Below are 12,588 nucleotides of genomic sequence, written 5' to 3'. Positions count from 1 at the left end.
CTGAACCCAGGGGCAAGGTTGTCCCAAGTGAGCTCTTTTCTCTCACAATCCCTACAGTGTTTTAAATAGGTTTATGTTATACTTTATGCCATGTAATATTTTTATGTTATATGACTGGGTTTTTTCCAGCAGTCTGCTCCAGAAGTCATTTTCACTGCTCATTCCTGCTTGCAGTTTTGTAGTGAAATAGGTTTTATAAATGGTGAGATTTCTCAAAAAACTGGAATTCCATTTTTGATCAGTGCTAGTTTTGACCATTGCCGCTGGACAGGGCTTGTCTCAGAATAGCACGTTAATATACAGAGCTATTTTTTCCCTTATCTTTCTGGACTTTCTCATTGAAAACATTCTTAGTTTATATTTATGTGCTATGATAGTTAAGAAGACAAATAAGAATAGCTGGAGGTGTTTCAGAGGTCTAAATCTTCAAACTCTGAAAATGTAGCTTGATTTGAAAGTGAATGCATACTGCTTCTACCTGGCACCCTAAGGAAATAAGGATTACACAAGACCACTCTTCATCTTCCCATCCTTCTCTCAGCCCTCCTCTCCCTCAGTAACTTTTGAGCCCACTGGCAATTTCTACCACTTCTGACAGAGAGGAAAGGAAATCAAAGCAAGTCCCTGCGAGCCACCTGCGGCTGGGTAGGGAAGAGAAACTGGGCATAGTGCCCCCACCAAGTGCCAGCCTGCCTGGCTGGCATCGGCACCTATGTGTGTGCACAGCCCCCATGCACACACGTGTGCCCCCACGCTCACACCAAAACCATGCAGCCCACAGGACGATCCACACATGATCTGGTACCGGCTATTGTACGGGTTTTTCCATACGCAGAGGTATTCGCAGGGCATGGGAGAGAGAGAAGGGCAGTGGGTGCTGGGACCGGCGTAATGACAGGGACCGAGGCTGTAAGGGACAAGTAGATCTCAGCTTATCATGGGAAAGTGGGTGCTGTTGCAATCTAAGACATCAATTCATGCAGCCAGGCTTCCTTAGGGGTTTTGGCTCATGGAAGTACTTATTTCCACCATGCTATATTCTTATATCTTTTCTGGGTAAAGGTTTTTTTCTAAAATGGTCATTTAATCTATCTGGTGGGAAGGGTGGAGGAAAGAGAGTGTTGCTTGCATTAGAAGTGATGCTGCCCTCTCTTGTGGAGGAAAAGGTCTTCACATTTCCATGGATCAGATTCTGCAATTACACAGCTTTCTTGTTTGGCCAGTTCATCTGCTAAACCTGACACGAAGCCAGAATGAAAACAGAGATTTTCCCATTACAGAATACCAAATCTATGATAAGCCACACCATGAAAATTCAGTTTTTAAGGAGGTGGGGAGAGAATGAGGGAAACTCCAACTGCTGCTGGAAGATAAGCAATGAGTTTTGCAGTGCTTCTAGAATCTGTTTTTCAGGGATCTCATAAACAACAACAACCATAAGCCAAAGGAGCAGTGAGAGAAGAAAAACAGCAGAATTTGAGATAGGAAAATTTAAGCAGAAGTTTGAGCAACAGTTTTAGCCTATCACACCATCTGCATGATAACTTTGGACCCAGCTGGGTAAAGTAAGTAGTTGCTGCAGAAAGAGGCCTGCAAATATTGTACTTAAGCTGTGGGTCTGTTTTGCACAGCGATGCAGTGAACATCATTGATGACCTTGATTATGTTCATATTTTTTTCTTAAACTACAGGTTCCCTCACTATAAAGTACTCAAACCAATCACCACTTCTGCTTTCCCTACCATCAACTTATAGTAATAAAATGTATTTATAGATGGAGTAACAAATGTCTCTGAAAGGAAAGTTCTATTCTGACAGCACTGAAAGAGACTATGCTGGTTTTCTCAAAGATTACTCCTTAAATAGGATATAAATATTATAATTTATGCATCATTTGCCATGAGGCACAAGATCACTGATAGCATATATTTTTATGTGTGTATATATACATATATATAGCCTTCATCTTAACTGCAGCCTGCAAAGTTCAGAACTTCAGAATTTCAAAAACAAAGCAAGAATATAAATCAATGGAGGCTGAATTATATTTGCTGTCCCAAAAATCCAGGGGATTTAATTGCATCCCTAATGCTGCTTATTTGCCAAGAACAAAATAAAAATTGGAAGCAAACAAATAAATTCTCTGAATAAATCCTGCACTGTCCCAATTGTATGAGCTGCCATCTAAGCTGCCTGGCTATCATCCAGGCCCGAATAACATTCCCGGACAAAAGTAACCCATGCATCCCCTTTGAACCGTCTTCTCCTCTCCTTGATCTTCCTCTACCTCCCACCTGGCCCTCCTGCAGCTCTCAATTAAATTTCTTTTAAAGCACTTTCTTACCTGCATAGTGGTCAAACACAGTGGGCACATACTCCTCTGGGAAGGCATCGTTGGCATAACTCATCAGCAAACAGGTTTTCCCAACTGCACCGTCCCCAACCACCACGCATTTTAACATCTTCTTCGTGTTATTGCTGCTCCCATCAGTGCAGTTGTCATCTTCTTCCTTGCAGTTCATTCTTGCTGCTGCCGCCGCTGCCGCTGCTCTTGCTGCTCCCAGGACTTCCAAGTGCACATGAAGGAAAAATGAAGTGCGATTGTATTGACTTTTCCTGAGTTTGGGGGGGGGGGGGAGCAAATCTCAAACTCAGGAAATCATATTAATGTTTCCAGGCTGTCACAGCCGCTTCTAACAATTACCAGATCAGTCAAGGGAATCATCGAGGTGAATAAATTAAATATACAGAGAGGAATATCATAAAAAAGCAATCTGTCCTTTCTTGTTCGTCCGAGTCAGGAATTCCTCATCCTGCCCCGGAGTTCTCAGTATTTATTGCGACTTAAAAAATATCAGCAGCCTGTGGCTTTGATTCGCGTCTCCCTTCCTCCAGCTTGGCTGCAGGAATCAGGGATTCCTGTTAAATCCACTCCATTTTCCATTTCATTTCTAACATGGAGGAGAGCCTGGAGGTTTTTAATGGAGTTTTTCCTTTCTTTCTCCAGCTTGCTGTGTGTCAGGAAATCATGGGTTTCCTGCTGAATTCCATATTAGGATCAGTGGGCTTGTGAAGGGCTGCAAACAATGGGAGCTCTGTGTGTATTTGTACTTTGGAGGAACTCTGCCAGGACATGGAGAAAGAAAAACACTAGAGGTCTCTCTGCAGACCGAAGTTTTTAGGCTTCCTGCTCCATCCCGCGCTCGAGCTGCTCTCCGGGCTGCCGGCACCGAGACCGGCGAAGAGGATTTCGGAGAGGCTGTGAAAGATGCGGGTGTTGGACCTACACGGCCGGGTGGGATACGGGGAGGCTGCGAGCTGTGCCCGTGTCTCAGGGTTGTCTGGTGTTCACAGGCGCGAGCTCTCTGATCTCGGGATAGGTATTTTCTTCCATTTGGGAGGGCAAGGGGGGGGGGAGGTGGAAAGGCAGATGGGAGCTGTAATGGGTTGGTAGAGTTTAATGTCAACTTTCTGTGTCTATAGCACTTTAAAGAACTTTGTTAGAAAGAATAAATAATTTTTCAATTCAGGCACTCTGAAAGTTTCTCTTGTGTTTCCCCTCATCCATCCAAAAAAAAAAGAAAAAGAGGGATATTTCCCTCCTAGTGTAAATATGTAAACACAGACAGAGAGAAAAAAAGTGGAATTAAGAGTTACAAGAATTAAAAAATTAAAAACCAAACCAAAACACTGCATAGCAGTCTGTGGAAAAACAGTTTTGAACTGTATGATTCCTGCCCCCTTGTCTTTTTTGTTCCGATGTTTCACATGCCTCCTAAGTCTTCTCTCCATTTAAATATGTAACAGTCTATATGCACGTGAAGGGCCAAACTCCCTGCTCCTTCCACAGGAAAGATTTTGCAATTTCCAGCAGAAATGGGCCAGACATTACCATAAACCCCAGTACAGCAGCTCAGCACATCCTGCTGGCTGTGTTTCCCTTCCACAAGACTCTAAGGCTTTGAAAGGGGGAAACAACTGGGGAAGCACACTGGTGCTAAATGCTTCCCCCACCTTGCTCATGCCTGGCTAGAAAGAAATGCCCAAAAGCGGACACAAGCATGGAGCGATGCATGCCTGGCAGTGTAAAGACCAACACAACCTTAAAAAGGAACTGTCTTAGCCCCAAGCTGCATGAGTAAAGACAAGACCAACCTTAGTAATGAACCTCCCTAGCTCCAAACTGCATATCCTTTGATGTTTGCAGTGAAGGGGCTCAGAAGACCCATTCACAGTCTCCCCTGTCTCTCCACAGGCTAAGCCCCATGTCTGTCAGAGTCTTTAGTGATCTGGATCAGCTCTCAACACCTTCCCCAAGCAGTGGTAAATGGATAAAACATGTGAACAAGGTTGAACAAGGTTTTTCTGTTTACCTGGAGAGCCCCCGTTTGCTATCTCTTATCACAAGTCTCGGTTATTCAGTAATTTGTGCACCATGCCCCATGTTCTTCATCTTCTTCATGTCCTCCTCCCCGTTGACAACAGTAGTAGGCAGTGTTAGGCCCAGCATCACACCTGCTGTCGCAGGGCATCACTGAAGGGTTTCCCCAGTTAGGAGTTCAGGTGGCATCCTCTTAGATTCTAAACTATAGCCCAAAGCTGAGGTTTATCCAACAAAACTTGCAAACTCCAGGCACTTAAACCACCATTCTCCAAGCATTTACTCTGCTGATCATCTTGACCATCAGCAGCACAGCTGGGTCATCCTGGGAGGCATCAAGTGTTACAGGGTTTTGTTCTTTAAGCTCTTTTCTTGTTGCATTTGGGGTGAACTCCAAGCTTGTGCTTCTGTTTGGTTATTACAAAGGTGAGCAGGTGCACTGATACCCCCTATGCCTTTCCTTACCAACCTAGTGAACTTGTTGCCAAATACATGAGTAAGTGCATGCTGTTGCAAGGTAACTGCAGAGCCTGAGGAAGCGAAAAAGTCCAATAATTCATTGCTCAGTTCCCCATTGCATCTGTCAGACAAAAGCAACAGCTATCCCACTTTCCATTTTACACAGGCATAATCTATCTGCAAGCTTTTTAACATCAGACGTACCATATTTAAGGCAAGCCTTAATGATAGTTAGGCCAGATTTAGGCTTACAACAAAATCCCCATGGGTCATTCCTCCATGTTTAGCAGAGCCATGTTGCTTTGATCATAAAGCTGGGCAAGACTCAGCAGGCCTGTGTCCACCTCAATTTTTTTTTTTTTGCAAGAGGTTGAACAATGAAATTCCCTTGCTGTTTCTCTAAAGGCTTTAAGATAAAGACCTATAAAATAAGACCTATATCTGGACTAAACCCATGTTTTCTTTAATCTTATTATTTTAACTTGGTTTGGCATCATTCAGATTAGCTGGACCAAAACATCTTAAGAGCTGGTTTAATTGCAATAAAGTATAATCACATTGGTTTACACTTTTCTCTCAGGAGACTGAGACAACATCAATTCTTCTGCTACTCTGAGGTTGTACCTTTTACTTGCAAAGCTGGCCCTGAATCTGCTGTGTGAATTAACAGCCAGTCCTGTCGTCTAGCAAAGTTTGAGACAATCTTGTTATGTTTTACAGAAGATTTCTTAACCTGCAAATTGCAAGTGGCAATGCTTGAGGTTAAGCTGACCCTTCTGCAGTTGCTGTACAAGTTTCAGGTCCCCTTAAACTGCTTCTGCACAACGGAGCTGCCTACGAGCCCCAGCGTGGCAATCACAGGGTTATTGGTAATGATTAGCAAAACTCGCAAGGTCTGGTGATTTAATCTGGATTCAAGGCTTTTCTGATCTTTCAATGATCAGGTTAGAAATGGTCAGATTTGATCACAAGATCTCAGCATTTTCCATCTCACAAATCCAATAAGAGCAGGCTGGTTCCAAGCCATGAAGTTTGGAAAGATGTAGCTGAAGTAAAAAAAGTGAACCCAACTAGTCTGAATGCTTGGAAAGTTTGTTTACATGGATGTAGTTCTCTGGTATCCAACCCAGTTTGTTTCATACTTTTTCTCAAGCTTCTAGTCAAGACCACCATGGCAAGAAGGGAGGCTAAAAGAGACGATAATAGATAAGGGCAGGTGTTATTAGCACTGTGAAGATGTCACCTGAGGCACGTACTAGCAAAATTTCTCAAACAAAGAGCTCTGCTCCAGATGAAGTGCCTCTGACCTTTTGTTAATTAACAAATTAACTGGTAGCAGATCTATGCCTGGGACTGCAGAGTATGTCCAACTCCCACACATCTGTGTGGAAGCATCAGCTTCCTCTTCATCAGCACAGGTCTGACAGGGCAGTCCCTAGAGCTGCTTCCTTGGGGATTAACAAGTTCAAGGCGAGTGCAAGAAATTTTGGTGAGAAGATCTGTAGGAGATGAAGGACTTGCAAATTTGTTAATTAGCTCTGCAATAAGCAATGAGTTTGCCAATTAACTCTATTCTATATTTCTCTGCAGGCTTGCAGAGGGGAAAAAAGGCTATGAGGCTGCATTGTGCTCTCCCTGCTCTCTTCGAAGAATAATAGAATGGTTTGGGTTAGAAGGGACCTTTAAAGGTCACCTAGTCCAACCTCCCTGCAATGAGCAGGGACATCTTGAATTAGATGAAGTTGCTCAGAGTCCTGTCCAACCTGACCTTGAATGTTTCCAGGGATGGGCCATCTACCACCTCTCTGGGCAACTTGTTCTTCTTCCCCTGGCCAACCCTGCCACTCCCATGTTTTTCCCCAGTGTGTCCTGAAATGCAGTGGTCCTCCTTTGTGCAACCATATGAACTTAAAACTTGAAAGTCAGAGGAATATTCCTCATTAACTGTTTTCCTCACCAGACCTGACTGCCTGGATTTAATAGGGACCTCACCTTTCCTTAGGCTTTTTCCTCCTAAACCCTCTCCTTCATCATCCATTGACCTAAACCGAGCAGATCTGTCTCTACATTGTCACCCATAAGAGGCAGCTCCAGGGGGTGGGAGATTTTCAAGGTGAGTGCACTACTGTGAAACATTTCTCCCTACCTCTCACTGCTAGAAACAGCCTTGTCCAGCCTCCCTCCTTCCATCTACCAGCATTGATGTGGGAATGAGGTTTCTGGCACTGCTACTGAACTGTAAATTGACTTCAGGCAAATTTTCTCACATTTTTTCTTATCCTTTGTCTACTCTGTTTAGATTGTCAGAGTTTTTTAGGGTAGGGGTTGTATCTATATTGGAATGAGTATAGCAGAACAATAATAAGCCTATCACTGTGCTGTTCAAAACCAGGTTTCCCTGGCCATCAGATTCAGGACCTTTCCTGGGCTGATATGGTAAGAGACAGACCCTTGCAGTAAAATGAATTTGAGGCTTGAAGACATCCCTACAGTCACCATATTCTCAGGGGAGCCTCCTGGACCCCTCATCCTAGATAGAGGAGCCTTGGGGTTACTCTTCTTTCTTCTTGGGTTGCCTGTATGAGCCTCCACATTGTGCTAAGAACAATTGAAATGAGGGCACTTTATCCTTATTCCCTCCATGCTCTCTTCCCCTTCCTTGCTGGCAGCCCCATTCATCAGCCTCCCACCCCAGTGAAGTGGTCATTGAGACCTCAAGTGAATTTGATATATTGAAAAGCAGAAGCAGCAACTGAAGGAGGAAAAATAACAGCTTAACTGTGACCACAGGAGGGATGGAAGTACTCTGTGTGAAGCCTTTTTAGAGGTGGCTTACTGAAGGGCAGGTACTGAGGTTCAGCTTTGAGGCTTGTTGAGTGAGAGCAAGTCTCTCTACAGCCATCACACACCATCAATCACACTGCCACCATCACCACCACCATGGTGGTCCATGCCAGAGGCAGGGGGTTCCCTGTTTGGTGCTGCTGCCATGAATATAATTAGTGTCATTGGGTTTCCCTTTGGAAAGATGAGCTTATAAAACAAATTACTTTTGGGAGATGAGGTCAAGCAAAGCATGATTCATGTCCCTGCACCCACTTGTTCCCTGAGACAGCTGCTATATAATGAGAACTGCATATGGTGTATTTGTGTTTGTAAATGGGGAGGACTATTTCCCACTAGGAGAGATGGTGATCAGCTTGCTACCTTACAGTTCATTCTGCATCACCGACTGTAGATAATGCTGTGTCACTTACCTGTCCATACAGCTGGTGGTACTTGTCCAGGGTCTGTATTTCCAGCTGTTCTGTTCATATGTATTTGTATTTGGACTTTAAGGATGAGTTTTCTCTGGAGGTGTGAAAGTTGCCTCTGAATGGTGGAATATGTGCATCTGGCACATAGTCTGGTGTGTCCCTCTCTTTGCATCAGGGTTCTCTTGTTTCCTTCCAGAAAATTGCTGGCCGTTGCCTCTGTCTTCTCTCCTTTCTGGTTTTGTTCTTGCGTGGCTGTCTCATTATAATTTTTTCCTCCCCTCCCCTCCCCTCCCCTCCCCTCTCCTCTCCTCTTTCCCCCAGAGCTGCTGTCTGACAAAAGCTGTTTACCCCTCTCCCTGTGACAGTGGAGAGAAGTGGACTTAGGAGAGTGTTCAGCCCAGGATTAGCATAGCAGGAAAAATATCACTTTAGGCAATTTCTTCCTCCCTACCTATGATGTTTTCCATAGAGAATTTTTTTCTAAATTACATTTATTTTAGGATGAGCACTACAGCAGGAGGTTAACCAAGGGGGAACCTCATCTATGCCTCCTCTGCATCTTGAAATGGCATTTGCCTCTGCAGATGGTGGACTGCTGGGAATGTAAAAGGGCTGCAATCAGGAAATCAAGCTGCACTGAAGGCACCAAAATTGTGACCAATTAGCACTGTGCGTGCATCCACTCAGTGAAGTCATTAAAGGGACAAATCTGTTTTGTTCACCTCTGAGTAATGCTTGGGACATAATCTGCAATTTCTTTAAAAGCAGAGAAAATTCCCTGAGTTAGATGTGACCAAATGTAATGTCTCCAACAGGGGGAAAAAAGTGCATGTCTAAAAACATGCCAGTTGGAATCTGTAGGTTTTCAGCTTCCCCCTTTTCAGGCCAAATTGCCAAGCTGGCTTTATCGTTGAAATGAACACGCAGCTGATTCATAAAACATTTATGCAGAGGTTTTACTCTCTTGGAAAGAAGGGAGCAGGCTACTTCCAGAGAGCGAATGTGTTTTTGTGCTTCATGTGATCTTTCTGCCTCTGCTCAAAAATAAGCAGAAGGCTGGCACTGTGTCCACATTCCAGGAGCAGGCAGATGGGAGGAGGACCAAGGTGGAAAGCAAAGGGATGTCAAGATTACGATGGGTGGATTTTCTGCTGTGTCTCCTTACTGAGACTGTTCTCAGCAAAGCCTTGAGGCAAAGGCACTGCAATGAGAACCAGGAGCACCCTCTTTCCAAACCTGCTGCTCAGACTTCTACAAGTGGACTAGATCTTTACGTAATGCCCTTATCTCATGTGTAAAACAGGCATGAGGAATGTTTCTTTTTTTCTGTCTATTTATTCTGCTAACCTTCAGGGCAGGGACCAGCTCCTGCATTGTTTGAAGGGTGTGGTGTGAAATGTTCGGTCTAACCTCATAGTGAGCTTGTTAAAGGAGAAAATGCGTAGGAAACTCTTTTTTTTTCCCCTTCATGTTGGTTTTCTACTGGCTGAACTCCCTCAACTTGCTATAGGGACAGCTTGGCTTTCCACCAGTGACAGAGTTATGGGAAGAGTGCTGGCAGCAGCAGGTTACTTTGCTCCTTTTGTAGCAATTTGAGGTTTTCTTTTCATTGCCAAATCATCCTCTTGCTTTAAAGGTGTCTGGGTGTGGTGGTCAAACAAGTGAGGAATGTGGACACCCTACCTAGGCTGCTGAAATGCATGCCCAAAATTGCATGAGGCCTAAGGTTAGAGCATTAAGTCAATGCCTTAGGACCTCCAAGTACCTGAACATGCAATGGAAGAAGATGGGGGAGAGGTGGAAAAATAGTCAGACTCTTAATTTGCTACTCACAGGTAATTTTTGCAGCCACAACAAATGCAAAGGACTTCTTGCCAGCTCATCAGTGGGGGAAAGAGGGGTCAGAGCATGTGTGTGGATGGGCTGATAACTCAGCTCAGTGGCTGGTAATCTTTCTGCTCAATGAACTGCTTGCCAAAATTTTGCCTAGGTTTAGATTAGATGTTAGGAAGACATTCTTTACTGTGAGGGTGCTGAGGCACTGGAACAGGTTGCCTAGAGAATCTGTGGGTGCCCCATCCCTGGAAGTGTTCAAGGCCAGGTTGGATGGGGCTTTGGGCAACCTGGTCTAGTGGAGGGTGTCCCTGCCCATGGCAGGGGGGGGTTGGAACTAGATGATCTTTGAGGTCCCTTCCAACCCAAACCATTCTATGATTCTATGATTTTCTTGTGGCCAAAAGCCATCAGACATATCAAGTACTTTGGGCTGTGGGAGAAGGGTACATGAGAGCTCCAGGGAGTGGCTGCAGTGATTTTCCAGAACTCCCTGCAGAGGGGACAAACAGAAGCCATCATCTTCAGCAGGTCCTGGTGGCTCAGTCCCTCTCCACCGTGGAGGCTGATGTTACTGACCCAACAGCACTAGCACAGCCCTGCATCCCTCCTCAGCTCCCTGTGAAGGGTTTACAAATTGCACCTAGCTCCAGGGCCACAGCCTAGACTCTCTGAGCTCATGCCATGGAAATCTGTTCCTGTGCTCTTTGAAGCATTTACCCCAGTGCTTTCCAAGAGGTCAATGCAGGCTTTGCAGTGCTCAGTAGAGCTTTTGCTGCAGGTAACACAGCTGCTGATGTACCTGTGCTAATGTATTTGGTTTGCGTGTGGCATAATCTGCAGTCACAGCTTTGCAGACCTGCTATAGTAGGCATTCCTGTCTCAGGCTGATCCAGAAAGTCTTTCACCTGTCTCTGCCTTCTCTTTCTCATCACTGCCTGGCTCATTCTTCCTCTGAGAGGGCACTGACGTCTCTCAGTAGGAATATCTGCTTATTTAGCAGTGGTCATTTGTGAGACTTAGGCATAGTGTATAAATGGGAAACTGTGACTGTTAAATACTGCAGTATGGTGCTCTGCTCTGCACTGTGCTGCAATCAAGTGATGCAGCCCCATGAAGCTTTTAAGAGTCAGGGCTCCATTTCCCTGCTCCCTCTTCTTCCACAGTGGCATATTTATGTAAAATGAGCCTGGCTGCACATTTGCCACCATCTCAGAGCTGTCTGGGTTTACTTTCAGTGTCTGCCATTAAAAGGCAAGACTCCCTGTGTGCTGTTTTCCTCAGTTCAGAAGCACTTGAGACCATGGTGGTGTCTTTGTGAAAGTGTACTTTGCAGTAGTGATATCTCAAGAGATTTAGCTGGCAAAGCTGACTCCTAAGAATTTCCAGTTTTGTTCGACTTCATCAGAGTCAAAGGTCCTGTAATGCATCAGAGAGGTTGTGGAGTGTCCATCCGTGGATGTATTCAAAAGTCCTGGACATAGTCCTGGACAACCAGCTCTAGGGGGCCCTGCTTGAGCAGGAGGGTTGGACAATATGACCTCCAGAGGTCCCTGCCAACCTCAGCTACTCTGATTCTGTGGTCAGATGCACCGTGCGGCTTGACCTCTTCCTCTGTCCCAATGTACAATGAAGTGCCATGCATATGTATTTTGTATGCCTCTTCCCATATGTACCTCTGAGGACCAGCACTGCAGCGTATTTCGAGGATTTGTACAGAACCCTCTAGTCACAGAGGAAATCATGACTTTTCTATCGTTAGGATCTCATTAATATCATTGTTTCTGTCAAAACAAATATGACGTAGACTACAACTACGGTGAATAATATGGGGATCAGTTCCCAGTGAACTATTATTGTCTGAGCTTGACTCCAACACAATTTCTTTGCTGTCTTCAGGACGTATTTGGTAATAGTCAGACACAGGTTGCTCTTTGTTACAGCAAATGTCTAGGAGGCAATCAGGGGTATCTGTTCTCCTTCTTGTCTCTCTGATTTGCACCATGCAGGCATCAGACCTGATTATTTGGCTTGCATTGGGATGAACTCTACATTTTCTGGTATGCAGACAAGCACGTAACTTCTTCTCCTCGCCTGTGGAAGTGACTTTTGGGCAGAGGCCTCTGTGTCCTCACTCCAGAGGGGATCGAAAAAGTATGGAGATGAACAGACATCTCAAACCAAGTGGGTTTATTTAGCATATGAAGCAAAACATTCAAGGAGCTAACTTGAAAACAGCAAGCAGCTGATAAGCATCTGTAATTTAAACTTCAGACTTCTTTGATGGACTTTGCTCATCAGTGACAGGAGCAGAACAGCCCCAATTTACGTGCTGTAACTAATGCAGGCGATCTGGAAACAGCCTGATCTCAGTAGGCATCACCCAGTAGGACTTTTTCTTGGAAAAGCTTTTCCCAAAGCCCTGGGCCCGCTGTGCTCATCTGAGCCCTGTGACCATATGTTGCACTGGCTTTTGTCAGGGGACCCAGCTGTGAAGCCTTCCTTTTGTCACAGACTGACTTCGTTTTCCACTCAGCCTGAGAGCACACTGCTGCAGGAACCACTTGGTAATCATACCCTCCAGAGCAATTCATCTTTAATGCCTTGGCCACAGAGCTTATGATGATGGTGAAGCACAGCCAGGCTCCGACGTTCAGT

The 12,588-nt window shown here is 44.9% G+C and overlaps 1 protein-coding gene across 2 annotated transcripts in view; it reads right to left on the bottom strand.

Moving 5' to 3' along the window:
* The window catches only part of RHOJ (ras homolog family member J), a 63,636-nt gene extending 60,406 nt beyond the window's left edge, over positions 1 to 3,230 (bottom strand). Inside the window, exons 1-2 of one of the 2 annotated variants that reach the window (XM_010301481.2) lie at positions 2,705 to 3,228; positions 2,345 to 2,566 (exon numbers count right to left, since the gene is read on the bottom strand). In XM_010301481.2, the coding sequence (XP_010299783.1) occupies positions 2,345 to 2,522 (178 nt within the window). In that variant the 5' untranslated portion in view covers positions 2,523 to 2,566; positions 2,705 to 3,228. Of the gene's footprint in view, positions 1 to 2,344 lie in introns of both variants that reach the window. The other variant, XM_075753366.1, reaches the window with a different exon arrangement.
* Positions 3,231 to 12,588: the final 9,358 nt, after the last annotated feature.

Source organism: Balearica regulorum, chromosome 5 (genome assembly GCF_011004875.1).
Source record: "Balearica regulorum gibbericeps isolate bBalReg1 chromosome 5, bBalReg1.pri, whole genome shotgun sequence".
NCBI classification, from domain to species: domain Eukaryota; kingdom Metazoa; phylum Chordata; class Aves; order Gruiformes; family Gruidae; genus Balearica; species Balearica regulorum.
This window is presented reverse-complemented; position numbering and strand designations above follow the sequence as displayed.